This window comes from Trachypithecus francoisi, unplaced genomic scaffold (genome assembly GCF_009764315.1).
Source record: "Trachypithecus francoisi isolate TF-2019V2 unplaced genomic scaffold, Tfra_2.0 Lachesis_group10, whole genome shotgun sequence".
NCBI classification, from domain to species: domain Eukaryota; kingdom Metazoa; phylum Chordata; class Mammalia; order Primates; family Cercopithecidae; genus Trachypithecus; species Trachypithecus francoisi.
The window spans coordinates 21,094,050-21,113,259 of NW_022681455.1; the positions used below are offsets into that span (position 1 = coordinate 21,094,050).

General features: G+C 36.8%; 1 protein-coding gene across 3 annotated transcripts in view; it reads left to right on the plus strand.

Moving 5' to 3' along the window:
* The window catches only part of CDKAL1 (CDK5 regulatory subunit associated protein 1 like 1), a 723,350-nt gene that overhangs the window by 328,313 nt on the left and 375,827 nt on the right, over positions 1 to 19,210 (plus strand). For all 3 annotated transcript variants that reach the window (XM_033216358.1, XM_033216361.1, XM_033216360.1), the window contains one exon: positions 2,681 to 2,784. In XM_033216358.1, coding sequence (XP_033072249.1) covers positions 2,681 to 2,784 — 104 coding nt within the window. The remainder of the gene's footprint in view (positions 1 to 2,680; positions 2,785 to 19,210) is intronic.

A 19,210-nucleotide genomic window follows, 5' to 3' on the forward strand; every position in this document is an offset into this window, starting at 1 on the left:
TGAATTTTTTTTTTTTCCAGATTTTGGAATATTTGCAGATAGATAGATAGATAGATATAGATAGATAGATAGATATCCTGGGGATGAGACCCAAGTCCAAACACAAAATTCATTTATGTTTCATGTACACCTTATACACATAGCCAGAAGGGAATTTACATAATATTTTAAAAATAATTTTGTGCATGAGGCAAAGTTTTGACTGTATTTTGATTGCAACCCATCACATGATGTCAGGTGTGGAATTTTCTTCTTGTAGTGTCATGTGGTTGCTCAAAAAGTTTCAGATTTGGGAGGATTTCAGATTTTCACATTAGGAATCCTTGACCAATAGCTTCCATTAAGATTGTTCACTTAATTTATGGAGCTTTCCATCGGTAATAGGACAAATAAGGGAAAGGGATCACAATAAATGAGGTAGTATTAGAAGGAGAGATTACATGTTCCCTGGAAGGATGCTAATGTAACTTAGGTGAATGCCAGTCATACGTGGGAATCACAGTTTCATGACAGGGCCTGCTGCATTGACTGGGCCATGAAGATAGTCGAGGAAAAAGCAGAGAACCCTGGTCTTCCAGTGTACCAGTAAACAGCTTTGAGAACCTGAGCTATGGAATTTAAAATGATGTGGCAAGTCCGACGAAGTGACACATTTTCACACAGTACCAGCAGGAGGATGAAAACCAGAACTTGTAAACAAGGGTGAAAGTGACAGGTTTAGGACAGTGGATGGGCAAGAGGCCTAACCTTAGATTTCCAAAGAATAAAGGAGAGAAACACATATTTTAATTGAATAGCTTCATATTTAGCTTCAGGAAGATAAGTACTGGCCATATATTTGAATGTATATGCTATATTAGTTTATATCTCATGTCAGGTGATTTGCAGGTCTTTTTATGTGCATGTTTGTGCAGCTGAGATGTTTGGCACTCAGTTCTTGTGGGAGAGAGCAGCTTGGTATGGAAACATCTTGGAGTTTGAAATCTCACTGGCCTGGATTTGAATCCCAGCTGTTACATGGCCTTGAGCAAGCTACTTACCTGATTTTTTGAGGTGGATTCTTGTCTCTAAGATGGAGATAGGGAAACCCAACTCTGAAAGGGTTAAATGAGAAAAGGCATATAAAATATCAGTAATAGGCTCGCTGGCTCACGCCTGTAATCCCAGCACTTTGGGAGGCCAAGACAGGAGGGTCACTTGAACCCAGGAGTTCGAGACCAACCTGGGCAACATAGCGAGACCCTGTTTCTATTAAAAAAACAAAACAAAACAAAACAACAGAAAAAGGAAAAAGGAAAAGAAAATATCAGTAACAGTGTCTGATGCTCAGTAAGGGCTAAACAACATTGAGTTACTCTCCCGAGGAAACGACAATATAATGGTTTTCTCCTTCCCCTTGTTATAGAAAGGGCAGAAAATGTAAAGAGAAGACATATAACAACTGGGAGACTAGAACCTCTATTTGTAAGAGAGGCCACAATTTGCGTTTATTTTAAAAATGTAAATTGCTTAAGAGGAAAAGAGTGTTAGCAGTTCAAGATTATGTGGTCGGTTAAATAGTAAAACACGTTTTAAAATGTATGTTACTTTACATAAGGATCCCATGTGAAAATTCTCAGAAATTAAGCATTGCATATTTGACTGCTGAGTACAGTGATTCATATGTATCTTAAAGTCATATATTAATAAAATTACAGATGGGTCAAATTCAATTGTTAAAAGTACGATTTTTCTCAATATGAAATTTTAAAGCATTTGTGTACTGACGGTCTTTTTAAAGCCTTGCTACTCATTATAGCAATCGAATCACTGAAGAGATGTTCCTTTCTCTCTGGTTCAGCGTTATTGAGCCTTATCTTTTTGATATAGAACTACTTTTTATTTTGTAACTGTGTCTTTTATTTTGTAATAATTTTGTTTATGGTATATTTTAATATTATAACAGTAGAACCAATATTTTAGTTTTAAAAAAGACAATTCTATATCATGTCTAAATACTATTGGGAAATATGCCAATTTTTTAATTTTTTAAAGCTAATATTGCCATTCTACTTTTTTTACTTTCATTAATGTAGTCTCAGAGAATTATTCATTGAACATGCTTTAATATTTTTTCCTGATTTCAAGGAGTGTAAAAAGATTATCTAAAAATTTCTAAGAGTGTGTTTTCTTATGAGAATGCTGTATTATCTACTTATTTATTCTTATATCATTAGTTAAAAGTTAAATGAGTATGTGTCCTTTCTGAATAATATATTAAGTATAGGGGATACCGGAACTTTGTAGTTATGTTGGCCAAAGTAATGTCAGTAGTTTATGAAAAGTAATATAGGTCTTGAATTTCTTTTGATTAGTCATTGTAAGCATTTTAAAACTTTCTTCCTCATAGATATTATGAGGAATAATTATTATATTATTCCTTCTAGATAATATGTGATTTGTACAGCCATTCTTGAGCAGTTGAAATTTTTTTCAACTACTCACAAAAATTACAAATTTTTGTGCCTGGTAGAGATAAAATAACTCTGAGACATGGTAGATACTTGGTTTTTGAATCTCTTGTATAAACTATGCAAATGTTTCTGAAAGAGCACTTTTGTGTATGTTTTGAGGTGCCCCCATGTTAAGTATACGCTATCTTTAGAAATTTGAGTCTTATTTATTGTTATCATTTGAACAGGTGTCTCAATGCTTGTACCTACTGCAAAACTAAACACGCCAGAGGAAATTTGGCCAGTTATCCAATTGATGAACTAGTAGATAGAGCCAAACAATCTTTTCAAGGTAAGAGTTTCTAGAATTACATGTGAAATTAGTCTTCTTAATAAATTATATTAGTCTTGTAAGTAATACTTCAGTTTAGAGACTGACTTCATTAGTTTTATGAAGAGTTTTACAAATATATCAGCTTAACTAATAAAAGATGTGACCAGATTTAATCACTTAGTTTATTTTTACATTAATTACTCTTCTTTTACTACGCTTCCGTTTTCTTATCACTCTAAGGTAAACGACGTATTTTGAACTTTATCACCTACCTCTAGACTCCATGGAAAAGACAAAATTAAGATAAAATGAAATCCATGAGCCTCTGATGTCTGTTAAGATTTTTGTGGACAAGTGAAATACTCAGATTTTTCATCTATTTCTTTGACTTTTTTGGACCATTTAGAAAATGGAGCTAATTAGGGTTTGTAGACTTCTTTGAAGAAGGTAGGTTTTCATATCAGCCAATAAAGGAGGCTACTATTTTAACAGAACTGTCAGACCAGTAAAGAGTGGTACTGGGGAAGAGGCCTAATGAGAATGATTTGTGTGGGGTGGCCAACTACTTCTGAATCATCACTTGCTGGGAAATGTGATTATCTAGGTCTCTCTCCGCATATAATAAGACTTATCTTTAACGTGAGTCACAGTTGTGTGGACATATAACTGCTCAAACCATAAACTTCCTTTTTTGTCTTTGTTTATAGTATGTGCCTGTAACAGTGGTGTGTTTTTACTCCTAACATGAGATAATCTATTGTCTCATAATCTTGCAGGTTAATAGTTATTGGCAATGTGCTTTTCTTTTTGGCAAGTAACTTGGAGTGCTAATTTCAATACTTCCTACTCTGGGCCTCAGAAAGTATGAGTTCCAAATTCATTTTTTTGTTTAGTCTATAGAAAACTTTTAGAAACATGAATTTGGAATGTTTCTTTTAATAGAGAAAAATATCCCCTTGCTTGATTTATTGATGCCTCCCAACAGTTTTTCTCCACTTGTATATACTTAGCTCAGTCCCCTCCTCCTTTCACATTCAACTAGTATTGAGAGAGAAATAAAGGAAATTTACTGACTCTTGTCAGTGTTCTCCTTTTAGAGCCAGATTATTGTCTAATCTAAGAAAAAGCCCGGGTGGTTGTCTTTACTACAGCATAACCAGTACTTCCAAGGATTGTTTAAAAGGGGCAAAAATTTTCCCAGAAACTAAATCTATTTGAAAAAATATTTGCTGGCATTCTTAATTAGTGTTTGTTTTTTCATATATCTGTCAGATAATGGGGATATTAAACATCTGTCTACCAAACACTGCAACTTAGAAGTCATGCAAATTAGTACTTTTTTTTTAACATCATGCATTTCTAAGTGCAACTGCCTATAATTTTTTGAAAAGTCTATTTTATTTTACTTGAAAATTTATTTGAAAAATGTAAAGCTGTAAAATCACCATGTAGAAAGTGAAAATCTCCTCTTCACTTGCTTACATCTATTCTCACCTGTAACTTACGCCAACATTTGGATATGATTGCTTCGTGGCTTTATATGGACACATTTATGAATTATACATGACTTGAGAAAAAAAGACAGAACAGAAGTATTACCTGTGGATGGTGTCTAGGTTCTTTGCGTTTTAAACGAACAACTGGACAAAACGCACAAACAAAGCAAGGAAAGAATTAAGCAACAAAAGCAGAGATTTATTGAGAATGAAAGTACGCTCCACAGTGTGGGAGCGAGTCTGAGCAGCGCTCAGGGGGCCTGGATACAGAATCTTCTGGGATCCAGCTACCCTCTAGAGGTTTCCCATTGGCCACTTGGTGTTCACCCCATGTAAATGAAATGGTGGCCCCGCAGTCAGTCTGATTGGTTGTGGAAAGTAACCAATCAGAGGCTGACGTGCAGTTACAAAGGTCACACTCCTATGCAAACATCTGATTGGTTGTGGAAAGCTGAAGTGAACTTACAAAGTTACATGCTTATACAAATGTCTGACTGGTTGCAGAAAGCAACAATCAGAGGTACTTTCAATTTCCTATCTGTGCTGCAGAAAATATGGGGGTTTGCAAAGGGAGTAACCTCTGGTCCTTTTTTTACTTAGGCTGGAAAGTTGTTTTTTTTTTTTTTCCGATTTAGTTCTAGAGAAGTCAGGGTGAATTGGCCTTAGGTTCCCTGCCTCCAGGCCCTATTCTCCTGCCTCAGAAACATAGTTTGTATAAACTGATTATGACTTTTTCTAACAATATCTACCTTAGCTCTGTGATTTACCTTTAGAGATGCCCTCTGAGCAACCAAGTTACAGTGTATTGCTTCTGTAGATCTTTAGTTAGTTAACATTGTCATATACAAGTGGGTTGGACTAGTTAAGGTGAGTGATTCAAATAATATATCAGAGGTTAGCAGTAATGTAGTAGCTATTTTTAGAGAAAGTATTAGAAGATTACTCTTACCAACATCAGTATGATAAGTATCTTTTTATTCCCAACCATGGAATGTTTGCAACATCAGTTTTTTCTGTTGAGTTATTATCTGTGTATTAGAATTGAAACTAAAAACTAGTTTTTGAACTGGTGAGCTAACTTGTGAGATAACCCAGTGTGTTCAGGAAATGTAGTTTTTTTTAATTTTAATTTTAATTTTAATTTTTATTTTTGGTAACAGGGTCTCACACTGTATCAACCAGGCTGGAGTGTCGTGGTACAGTCAGAGCTCACTGCAGCTTCAAACTGTTGGGCTCAAGCTATCCTCCTGCCTCAGCCTCCCCAGTAGTTGCGACTATAGGCATATACGACCAAGTCTGGCTAATTTTTAAATTTTTTAGAGAGACGGGGTCTCCCTGTGTTGGCCAGGCTGGTCTCAAACTCCTGGTCTCAAGCCACCTTGACCTCCCAAAGTGCTGGGATTACGGGTGTGAGCCACTGCGCCCAGCCAGAAAAATTTTAAGTCCTCAAGTATTTGGTGGGTTTTGCTATAAGCAGTTTAGATTTGAAATACTGCACTGTTGCTTACCAGCCACATGATGTGAACACGGTATCTCACCTCTCCAAGCTTATGGCTTTCTCATCACTATAACATTTAATGTTTTTGTTTTAAGAATTTGAGATAACATGTATGAAGTAATTGGCTATGTCAATATTATGAAGAAGAAATATTATTTAAACTAAAATCCGAAGCCAGGAAGAGAAGTGTGATTTTGGGTAAGAGCGTTGTAACATCCATAGCAAACACATTAATGACTAAAACCAAATGACAGATTTTCTTTTGAGTCTAAATTATGTTTTATGAAAAATTTATCTGTAGATAGATATCTAGTATGACAGTTACCTTTCATTTTCTAAATTTGAGAAGTGCAAATTCATGCTAAGGGTAGCCTTATAATCCCTTTCAAAAATAGGTAGTATCAATCTGTAAGCTAATATTTTTAAGACATTTAGTAGCATTATCTTTTTTCTGCAAAAGAAATTGAGATTTTAATGCTGTTATAGAAATCCTAAGTTTGAGCTTTAAAATTGCAAATAATAAATATGAAAGTAAACATAATAGAAGAAATGACTCATTTTCTTATTACTATGACTTTTGCACATTTAGTTATTTAATCATTCAAGTGATAGGAATATTCTTTGGACCAGAAACTCTTAAGTTCTGCATTCTACCATGATTAGATTGCCTGTCTTATAACGAATAACAAACATGGTTTTGTGAAAAGTTACTCTATAATGAAAAACCTAAATATGCCACCAATAAAGGCAGTACTAGGTTTAAAGCTACTCTGTAGGTGGGAGTTAAATTTCCCATCCTTAAAGTGACATTTTCTTTCTTTTAATTTTTTTAATGGCTCTGGTATGTCAGAATTACTAATTGATTTTTTTAAATTCTAAATCAACTGTGGAGTGAAGATTGGAACCCAAATTTCCAGTCATGTGATACAATATACAATAGGATCAAAATTTTATTCTGAACAGCATGTTTATCAGACTTTTTTTTTTTTTTTTGAGGTGAGATCTCACTGGAGTGCAGTGACATGATCTCGGCTCACGGCAGCCTCCTCCTGGGCTCAAGCAATCCTACCACCTCAGCCTCCTAAGTAGCTGGGACTACAGGTGTGCACTACCACACCTGGCTAATTTTTCTATTTTAGATAGAAACAGGGTTTTGCCATGTTGCCCAGGCTGGTCTCGAAGTCCTGGCCTCAGGTGATCTGCCCACCTTTGCCTCCCAAAGTTCTGGGATTACAGATGTGATTATGAGCATTTTATATTCATAAAAATGTATTTCTTGTTAGTCTAATGCATTAGGAGACTAAAGGCTAACCCAAAGGCAAGGAAGCATTCAGAAGAGATTCTGAAATAATCATAAAGTCATTCTGAATATAAAATGGCTTCCCACAATACTAAAAATATGCTGACTATGCATTCAGCTGCCAAAAAATGAGAGAGCTCATTAACTTTTGAATGGACGGCACTAAAGTAAATATTTCTATGTTTAAATATAAATGTAATTTCTTTTCTATATAAATTACGTCTGTTTAACTGGTTTTCTGGCATTTTTTTTCTCTCTCTCAACCTCCATAATTGACAATTTTTACCTTCTCAGTGTGTGTTTTATTTTTGAGGAGACTTCTGCATGTGAGTTTAAGATTTACCAGGTAACTTCTGGGTATCATCTCGTTCTCACAGACCGTTGCAAAACCTTCCTTCTCACTTCCTCCCTTCTGATGAGATTGAGGTTTTAAAAATTCCTAGGATTAACAGTGTTTGGGGGCTGAGTTTGCTGGGTTTGACACGGTTGCATTTTAGATATCTAGACAAACATGTCAAGTGGTGACCAGGACTTTGTTGGGGCCAGAATGAATTTACAAGCTAGTGTTTTCTAGGATATTTGTATTGATTTTTCTCTAGCAGCTAATCAATCAGTTTCAGTTGTGTAAGTGATGGAGCAAACCTTTTTAAACGTGCAGGGTGAGTGGTGTGGAAACAACACCTTTCACCGTGCTGTCTCTGGAATCAAAATGTAGAGATGATGGATGAGCTGTTTTTATAGCTATCGTGTGCTTTTCTAGATCTCATTTGTGTGTTACTACTTTTTGGCTCCCTCATAAATCTGAAAAGCCCCTGCAAGATAAGTGGCATCAACTGGTTATGGAAAGGTAAAATAAATTAGGATGAAATATTCAGAACAGGAAGAAAATTTCTTGATGCCTAGTGATTTCGATATTATTGTTGGAATTTAAAAAAATGGATTCTGTATTTCAAGACTTGCAAAGATACTACCTAGTATGTATAAGATTAATTATGAAACGCAGCTGTAGTACATTGCTTCCTACTTTTTTAGATAGGAAAGAATATGAACAATATTTGATTTTCTGTGTATAAGCTTAAAATTGTTCAGTTGTACACTTTAAATCAAGTACCATTTGACTGTAATGATGATTATTATACATTGATTTCTACCCAAGATTAAAACGGGGCCAATAATTGCATTCTGTTTATATAGCAGTTAAATTAAATGTCTCTTTAATTCCTTTATCTTTTCATATGTGCTGTATTCAATTGAGAAATGCATGTTATCTGTAGGATTAATGATGCAATTTACATATCAACTTCCAAAAAGGATTTTAGGCAGCTTACATTAAATGATTGTATGTAAAAGACCATGGAAATAAGAGCCATGTTAAATGCTGTATTGTGTTCTGAAAGAGGGAAGATGATTTTACAACTGATGAGTCCTAGCTCCTCAGAAGAATAGCGAAATAGAGTGATTTATATAATCTGATAGGAGTATATAAAAGAAAGTATATACTTTACCAAGAGAAGTCTACATGTTTCCAGGCACTAAACACGAAGAATTATTTTCATGCATTCTTTCCTAGGAGACACTGAATAATACAGTAGAAATGTTTCTGACTAAAGATAGATAGAAATTGAAGATACATTCTCTACCTAGCTTTTTCTTCTGTTGATTCTTGCAAAACCCAAAAATATAATATTAAAATGTAACCTTTAAAAGACATTTTTTGGGAGAACTAAATAAATGTAATGTACATAATGAACGTGACTTGATCGTGAACACAGTGCCTAAATAGCTGTTTATCAGATACTCAGTTTAAATAAGCTAAGATTAATTGCTGTGACTTCAGGGACTGTTAGCTAAGACTCTCAGTGGCAAAAACAGAGTATAATTTATGTGACCTTTGCCTATTCAGGTCTCTGAGTTTCTGTCAGTGGTGGTTAAACTTTTCTTAGCAACAAAGGGAACCCTTTTTACAAAGGAAAGTTGAAAAGGTAGAGGCAGACCACCGTGGTTGAAGTAGAAGTGGGGCCCTGTTTAATGAGACCTTTCCTCAGAACTTTGAGGATTCAGCCAGAATCTGCTGGTTTAGATTAGTGTTTCTAATTTTTAAAGGTATTGCTGAACACTGCAATCCAGGAGTGGTGAAGGTTTCCTTCAAGGATAAATAGTAAATATTTTAGGCTTTGTGAGCCATAAGATCTCTGTTGCAACTATTTAGTTCTGTCCTTGTAGCATGAAAGCAGCCACAGAAAATATGCAAATGAATGGATATGGCTGTGCTCCATTAAAACTGTATGATAGGCCAGTTGTGGCTCATGCCTGTAATCCCAGCACTCTGAGAGGGTCTCGGCAGGCAGATCACTTGAGTTCAGGAGTTCGAGACCAGGCTGCCAAACAGGATGAAACCCCTTCTCTACTAAAAATACAAAAATTAGCTAGGCATGGTGGCCCACGCCTGTAACCCCAGCTACTTGGGAGGCTGAGGCAGAAGAATCACTTGAACCTAGAAGGTGGAGGTTGCAGTGAGCCAAGATCGTGCCACTGCACTCCAGCCTGGGCGACAGAGAGGACTTTGTCTCAAAAATAAATAAATAAACAAAAAACCCTGTATGATAGGGGTTATTGATGAAGGGGTTTCGTGGTCAATTTTGGGGGAAGTTAATTTAAACAAATTAATCAAAATTCATCGTGGCAGAACTTCTGGTTCTTTGTCTAATATGTTAATACATATTGTCAATCCATAAAAGAAGGATTTAGCCTTTAAGAACTAATATAGATGTAGACTAGATTAGTGTTCTCAATCTAGTTGTTTAACTCACTTCGCAATCTTATAAAACCAAAACCAAATGTGTCTGCATCATAACCCTAACAATTGCATCACAATTTCCATGGATGAGGGCTTTGCGTTTTCTAAAACACAGGTGACTCCAGTGAGAGTCAGAGGTGAGAACTACAATTAAGAACCACTATTCTAGAAAATTTTTTGGTTGAAGCTGTAAAATGAGCTGTCCCTCTCAATTCTAGTGAGAAGGATTCTGAGGAGAAACCCTGGTTGATTAGTAAATAATGGCCAAATAGGGAAGGTGGAGGGGCAACACAATTGTTGTTAATTTGCTAATACACCCTAGATAGTGAATGGATGGTTTCAAAGTCCAAAGGTACTTATTTAAGTTAAAAGGCTCAGCTGTTTCTGTTATCAACCAAGGCATCACAAAAGGGTGACTGACATTTATGGAGCACTTACTGTGCATATGTAGGAATTAGGATGAAAACCACATAGTCCCTGTCTTTAAGGATCCCCTCCTAGTTTAAGAGAGAGAGTAGCTTGTTGGACTAATGAAAATTGAAGTATGCAAAAACAGACACCACATTCGGGATAACAGAAGTCATTCTTACAAATCAACCAGGTTTCTTCCTCAGAATCCCTCTCACTAAGTTCTTGTTAGCCACTGCCATTGATTATGCTGAGTATTCGGGATGAAATCTACTTGCTATTCTGAACCCCGAGGCTTCTGTGATGCCGAAGTCTCTGAAAGAAAGAAACCAAATGGTGACTCTTTAACTAAGGTAACTAGTGGAACTATGTAGCTGTTATTTTTCCATTCATTCAACAAATATTTATTGAGCATTCATTAGAAGCAGTTCTTATTTCTGCTAATAGGCACATGCTTTAGAAAAGGTATGATAACAGTGTATTATTACAATCAATAGTTGATTACTTCTGCCAATGAGGAGGACAGAAGGAGAGGTTTGCTGATAATGGAGCAAACAGCTTATCCTTGCCATGGGAAACAAGGATGCGATCCCAAGGTTGTTACATTTTTTTCATAATTACGAGTTTTCATAGTTCAGAGTATATATAATCCAAAGTACAGAAAATCTGCTGCTTCTGGAAATACCTTTTTAAATCTATCCTTATGAAAATCATAGTGCAGTCATCCCTCACTGCTATTGGTGAGTTTTATTTACTTTTTACTCTTTTGTGCTCTATAAAACAATTTACATACATACAGTTAAGTATAAAAGTTATTTAAAATAATGAGATTCTGGGAAAACAGATAAGAATAGAAAGTTTGGAACTTGGTGGAAAATTGGAACACTGGAAAGTTGGCCATAATCACACATGTGGTATTTCAAATCAAGCAACAGTTTTGACTCTTAGCTTCTTGAACACTTACTGTCTTTAAAGAAAAGTAATAACAGCTTGGCATTAGGTTCAAAAGAGTTTTCACGTAGGGAGTGGTGAGGGATAGAGTAGATCCCAGCAGTGTCCCTTTAACACTCACTCACATACTATGTTTCTGAAAATTACATATTTTGGTGTTTCTTGTTAGAACTTGCAGACATGCCGGCTGGGCGTGTGGCTCATGCCTGTAATCCCCAGCACTTTGGGAGGCCGAGGCGGGTGGGTCATCTGGGGTCAGGAGTTCTAAACCAGCCTCACCAACATGATGAAAACCCATCTCTACTAAAAATACAAAAAATAGCTAGGCATGGTGGTGCATGCCTGTAATCCCAGCTACTTGGGAGGCTGAGGCAGGAGAATCGCTTGAATCTAGGAGGTGGAGGTTGCAGGGAGCCAAGACAGCACCACTGCACTCCAGCTTGGGCAACAGAGCGAGACTCCGTCTCAAAAAAAAAAAGAACTTGCACACATGTTTTGAAAAGCATAACACCCTGAAGGGATTTCTTGGGTGCTAAGATAGTACAAAGTATGCTACTCACTGATAATCCGGTCCACTTCCAGATTCCAAAGCCATTGGGTACTGTAAAGGACTCCTGTTATAGAGGCTAATAGCTTAGGGGTTTGTACACCGTAGGTCATTTTGTGAGGTGGTATAGCTAGGTCCAGGAAGAAAACATTAGAATTTGTATTTATTTGTGTTTTCTCATTCTTTAAATTTTTCTTTTTTTGTGTGTATGTTTCATATTGTGTTTGTTACTACAGTAGTACATGAATATAATTAACAAGTATACATCTATGGGAATACTTTTAAAAAACTTTTTAGCTGATTCAGAAAGTGATATGTGGAGACCACTGATTTAAAGGAACAAATAGCCTGCCCATTTTCCACTACAAACATAATTCTTTCAGCCAGACGTTTGGTTTGAATAGGGCAACAGACTTCTGTGTTCTCTATCAAGATCCTGAGGTACCCATATTCTGCTCTGATTGAGTGCAAATCCACCTGCTTTTGAGATCAAATAAGCAAATAATGAAGTTTATGCCCTTTGGAGGAAAACTGCTGTATTTAATGAAGACTCTTGCCTGCGTCTGGGGACAGCCATGCGTCTCTGCTCAGAGGTGGAGAGATACGCTGCTCGTTCAGGAGCACGTGTTTCCCATTTCTTCATCTGTGTTTTAGGACACGGGAAGACTGAACCAAGAGGGAACTGGGGTCAGGCGCATGTGGCAGTGTGAATATGGGTTTAGTAGGTGCGCAATAAATGTTGAATGAGTGGTTAATCTAGAATTGATTATGCCTGATGAAATTCCATGTATGACTTGAAACCCATAATGAAAAAGTATGGAAAAACCATATTTTTTAAGTGGGCAAGAGATATTGCTTAGTTTCAGCTGCTCTTCCAGCACAATTGAATGCTGTGTCTTATGACATGGGCTTGATTTTATAACACCAGATATTTAGAGTTGGTGGCTTTCCAAGATTTACAACGGAGAAATAACTGACTTTGCGAAATCATCTGATAGTTAACGGGTATCTAACATTTTACCAAAAGGGTATGTCCACCTGGTTCCACACTTACAGTTATAAGTAATATATATTTGCTTTGATACCTTTACTAAACAGAATTCTACAAATGATTCTTGTGACCAGGAACAAGAGTTAACCAAGTGTTTGCTTTTACCATTTGAACTGAGGCTGATCTGTCTCTGGGATGATGTTGGAGAACTTTAAAGGCTGCAAGTTGGTTTTGGAAGATTGTTTAATGGAATTTTAATAGCCTTGGAAAGATGTGAAAGTGATACTGCTACCTGGTGGTTTGTAAACCCGACCTTTGTGAGATGTTTTCTGGGCAAAAGTACTACTTTGTGATGCCAGCAGCCTTTATTGATTCCGCAGAGTCTGCAGTTTTCTAACACTGGCTGTCAATTCATTCCAGTTGAAAAATTATTAAATTCCTTCTCCTGCTGGTGTGGATATTAAACTGCAGTAAACAAACTTGCACAATATCAGGTAGGGCGAGCAAAATTTTCTGCCTGGAAAAATAAATGTTTGTTAGTGGGACCTTGGCTCTTCTGCAGAGGTTATAAATTTCTGTATTTCTTTTTATTTGTTGTCCTCAGTCATGCTTTTTATTTCTCTTGGTGAGTTCCAACACATTTCTTGTTATTTGTAATATAAGAAAGAGAAGTTTGATTTAGATTGCTGACTTGTAAAAATATGTCCTCTTAGTAAATCATTTCTGGTAGTGTGAACAAGAGTGAACCCTGGGTGGTAAGAGCTTTTAACCTGTGACAGTATAATCGGATAAGAAGGAGAAAGAATTGATGAAGCAATGAATGGATAAGGAATGAATGATTATGTGATCATACACTCCACATAGATCTTTCTGAGTTGTGGAATTTTAGTTAAGAAAGAGGAACGATGATGAGATAGTCATCATTTATAAAAGTAGATTTGAAACACCTCCATCTTTGAGAATAACCTCTGGACCTGGCAGTTACTGAGGTCATTGGCAATTATTGAGGTATATGTTTGAAATGCAAATATCTGACCACATTCCCAGTTCAGTAGCCTTGCCATAGGCCCAGGAATTTGCATTTTTCAAAACAACCATTCCAAATGTTTGGGGGGCAGATGATGCAAAGACCACTTCTAGAAACATTTGTCTAGAGAACTTTCTTGATCACATATCCCAAGACATTTGATCAAAGTATTAAAGAGGATTGGGGAAGAAATGTACCATTTATGTGAGCTAATAAAAATCTGGGCCAGTTTTCTCTCTGTGATAGATATAGGGACCAACTCCATTCCTCTCACACCAGACCTTTCTTCACATTCTTTTTGGGGAAGTTCTTTTTTGAGGTGAAATCTCGCCCTGTCTCCCAGGCTGGAGTGCAGTGGCGCGATCTTGGCTCACTGCGACCTCTTCCTCCCGGGTTCAAGTGATTCTCCTGCCTCAGCTTCTTGAATAACTGGGATTACAGGCACATGCCACCACACTGGCTAATTTGTATATTTTTAGTAGAGATGGGGTTTTACCCTGTTGGCCAGGCTGGTCTCAAATTCCTGACCCCATGTGATCCACCCACATCGGCCTCCCAAAGTGCTGGGATTACAGGCATGAGCCACTGTGCCCAGTCTGTTCTGGGGAATTTTAAAATACAGATTTCCAGGCTCTACCTCAAAAGATTCTGATACTGAGCTAGGCTTACAAGCCTGGGAATGTTTACTTTTAAAGCTCTATAAGTTTGGGAATAACTAGCCTAGTTTTTTTCTGGGATTTAGCTCTTTTTATTCTTTTTTGACTTTTTTTTTTTCTGTTTATATATCAGTATTTTGGTATGGGTATTTGGTATTTGAGTTGAGCCTTTCAAAGCAAAATATCACACTGTATATAATTAGAAGAAAAAAGGGACCTTGAACTTCCTTATCCATGTCTTAATAAAAGTGATACTCCTGTATTGTGAAAATAATTCTTCATTTTTCATCAGCATGAATGAAGTCATTAGCTTATTTGTTTTTATAGATATGTAGGAATAATATGTAAATTTGTGTAGTTTTGGAAGATAACTTTATTTCCTTGAGATAAGGTATATCTTTGTTTATTTCTCTTTATTTGAGAAGAAGTGCTAAATCTGAATTGTAGTAGAAATCTGCAGTTCTTCCAGTATGGAAAGTGCTTCATTTTGATACATTTATGTGATGGAGTGTTATAAAATTGCATGTAATAATGTTTACAAAGTTGGTAATAACCCAGAAAATGTCTTATAATGTTGATTTTTTAAAATGCTATAATATCATATGTACTATATGATCATAATTACTTTTAAAAGGAAATAAAAATAAAAAAGAATTAAAAACAGATAAAAACGAGAAATTAAGCCAAAATGTTACTTTTCTTGGGGACAAAGAGTATATTAAACATTTTTGCTACTTTAATATTTTCTGTATTTTCCATAAGTACATATCATTGTAGTTAGACTACATAAAATAAAATTTATTTTTAAAGAATCACATATTATCCATTTTTTAGTATCAAAAATTAAATCATATATGTATATTTTTTAACGAGTCACTTTTTGTTACTTGACTAAGATATAGAAATAGAAATTTGACTATTTGAAACATTTGATAAACTAAAATTTGTTTGTAGATTAACTTTGAAGCTCGTGGATTCTCTTTGATCATGTCATAGCCTAATATTCTGAAAATTTTCTTTTAACGAATAAATGGTGTTCGCTGCACTCCAGCCTGGGTGACAAAGTGAGATCCTGTCTCAGAAAAAATAAAAAACTTAAAAAAAAAAAAAGAAAAAATTGGTGTTATGAAGATCTGCTTCAGTAGAAATCTGGAAACCACCTGGCTTTCCCTCTTCCATTTCCTGCCTGACTCTATGGTCTTAACTACAAATCTATGAATAAGTACAAGAACTGCAGAATAGGAGGAAGGCTTTGCGGTTCCCTTGCCCTTCATTTCCAGCCGAGGAACACGAAGCCTCACTTTGGGAGGCCGAGACGGGCGGATCACGAGGTCAGGAGATCGAGACCATCCTGGCTAACACGGTGAAACCCCGTCTCTACTAAAAATTAAAAAAAAAACTAGCCTGGCGAGGTGGCGGCGCCTGTAGTCCCAGCTACTCGGGAGGCTGAGGCAGGAGAATGGCATGAACCCGGGAGGCGGAGCTTGCAGTGAGCTGAGATCTGGCCACTGCACTCCAGCCTGGGTGACAGAGCGAGACTCCGTCTCAAAAAAAAAAAAAAGAAAGAAAAAAAAAAAGAAAAGAAAAAAAAGAAAAGGAACACGAAGCCTACAAAGAGGTGACTCCCCAAGCTGCTGTCACCCAATGCCAGTCTGTCACCACTGCCCTGTGGCTTCTTTAGCTCTAATAGCTCTAACAGTGATAGCATTGATAACATCTTTTTGGAAAGACAATTCAGAGAATATGGGAGGAAAAAAATGATGGTGAGTATGAGAGTTTACAGAAAGAGAAGTTTTGGGCTAGAAGATTAAGCCGTGGCTTCTTAGAAGAGAAAGAACTTGAGTAGGGCCAGGAGAAGTGTTCTGCCTTTGAAGAGGAATACAGTTCAACTTTTCGTCAAGGTCCATGAGATCCCATGTGATCTGGCTGCACTTTCCATTCCAAATTCATCCTGTTGCATTTTCTCTAACTTGCTATCATCCAACTATTGTTTCTTGGTTCCTTGAATCTAGCAATTTCCTTTTCCTTGAGTGGTTTTTTCCTGTGGTCTTTGCATGGCTGTCTTTTTCACATTAAGGTGTCCACTTAAATATTACCTCCTCATAAGGCACTTCTTTGACCTCCTTTTTGAAGGGCACATTTTTTCTCTTATTCTCTATCATATCACTCTGTTTATTTGTTCCAAAGCACTTATCATAATTTTTTTTTTCTTTTCTTTTGAGATGGAGTCTCGCTTTGTTGCCCAGGCGTAATCTCAGCTCACTGCAACCTCTGCCTCTGGGGTTCAAGCTGTTCTCCTGTCTCAGCCTACCAAGTAGCTGGGATTACAGGTGCCTGCCACCACGCCTGGCTAATTTTTGTATTTTTAGTAGTGACGGGGTTTCACCATGTTGGCCAGGCTGGTCTAAAACTCCTGACCTCAGGTGATCCGCCTGCCTCAGCCTCCCAAAGTGCTAGGATTACAGGTATGAGCCACTTCGCTTAGCCAAAGCATTTATCATAATCTGTACTTTGTATTCATTTATCTTTCTATTCGTTTATTTATTGTCTGTTCTGAGAAGTAAGTGAGAATACCTTTTTTATTCATCATTGCATTCCTAGAGCTTGGCATGGCATAGTGCATAGAGTAGGCCCATAATAAGTACTTGCTGGGCTGGGTGCAGTGACTCACGCCTGTAATCCCAGCACTTTGGGAGGCCAAGTGGGGCAGATCATGAGGTCAAGAGATCAAGACCATCGTGGCCAACATGGTGAAACCCCTTCTCTACTAAAAACACAAAAATTAGCTGGGCGTGGTGGCGTGCGCCTGTCATCCCAGCTACTTGGGAGGCTGCAGCAGGAGAATAGCTTGAACCCGGGAGGCGGAGGATGTGGGGAGCCGAGATCGCACCACTGCTCTCCAGCCTGGCAACAGAGCGAGACTGCATCTAAAAAAACAAAAAAAGCTTGATAAATGAATACATGAATAAAAATAATTTAAAAATTAATAGAATCCTATGGAATTTAGATCTGTTTAGAAACATTCTGCTTAGTGTGGTCTTTTTTTTTTTTTTTTTTTTTTAGAGAAAAGCATAAATGTAAATTATGTAAATGGTTCTCTACATCCTCATCTTATTAGGAGGGTAAGAACTTTCCCTAAATATGTTTGCCAGTAGTGAAGTGACAGGCTTCAATGGTGGAGGTAGGAGTAGTAGCCATGTCTCATGAATTAGGCCTGATAGAGGATTTGCACATGGACCTGTGCACCTGGTATGTCGAATAATTAGACCTCAGAAATAACAGTGGATCCCAAAGTCCCAAAGCAGAAGGGTAGCCCAGAATGTCATTACAACAAAGAGATCTGATTCAGAAATCAGGGCCAGAATATGAAACCATAAACGTAAGCATACGTAAACCTAAGCATGTGAAGATTAAATGAGAGAAGGTCCCGTCTGATTAACTGAATGGGTTCTGTTATCTGCCACTTGGAGTGCTGGACTTGACTCAGGGTTTAGAGGCCATGTGTGCCATGAGCAAAGCCCACTTTTGGCATAAAAATTATTTAAGTATTTAATTTTAGTTGATTTTGTATGTTGCATTATTGCTTTTATATTTCATAAATATATTTTAAAATAATCTAAGATTTAACAAATCTGGAAAAGCAACAATTCCTGTTTTCTTCTCTCTATATAAAAAGTGGATAAACTTCAAAAATCCTAGGTAGACTATTACTTGGTACCTCCCAGGATTCATGTTCTATGTAGACAGAACTTTTCCATGACAGCTGGCTTGCGCATGTGTCTTGCTTTGGCCAGAAGTACATTAGAAAGCATGATGCAGGCAGAGGTTTGATAAGCACTTGTGTGCTGGGGCTTGTTCTTGTGGGATGTTGCTGGAGCCCTGAGCCACCATTGCAAGGAGATCTGTCTACCTTATTGGCAATATTATGTAGACAGAGAGATGCTTAGCCAGCCCACAGACATTTTAGCTTCCCAGCTGTGACTCCAGACGTGTGAATGGAGAAGTCATATTGAATGTTCCAGGCACCACATTGATCAAATGACCTGCCCACCTGATTCTATCCCATATTGCAGAAGAATTATTTTAAGCCAGTAATTTTTTGTATGATGTGTTATGCAGCAAGACATATTTTGTTACTTTTTGACATGTATTTTAATAGTAAAATATCATAATACCTTTGTTACATTTAACTCATAAGATTAGTTAGATAAATTGAGCTATGTTTTCCATGAAACTCAATATGTGGTAATATCAGGATTATAGTTTTAACAATTACTGGCATATCACCAGGAACTGTTAAGCACAGAGAAAGCTAAAAATCACACAGTGAGTGGCCAAGTGGCTTACAGTTTATAGCCTAGCATGTAAGTCTTTATATCATGGAGTAATAAGAGCAGTGATTCAGTTAAGCTTGTGATACTATGACATTTTGATTAAAAACAGAATATGTTCAATTCTGTTTCCATAGTTTCTAGCTCTGTGACCTTAAGAAAGTTACTTACTCTTACCCAACCTCAGTTTTCCCATTGTAAAAATAAGGATAAAGCATACTTACTAAATATCTGAAAATTAAAATAAGATAATACTAAGTCCGCAATACTTGGAAAATGCTTAATAAATGAATTCTTATTATTACTGTTCTTAATGATTAACAAGAGAGCAAGAAGGAGAAAGGAGGAACAGGAGAAAATAAGTCACCACCTAAGAAATGACTGTTGGCATTCTTTCTGCCTTGTCTTCTTTCCAACTTTTGTGTATGTGTGTGTGCATAGA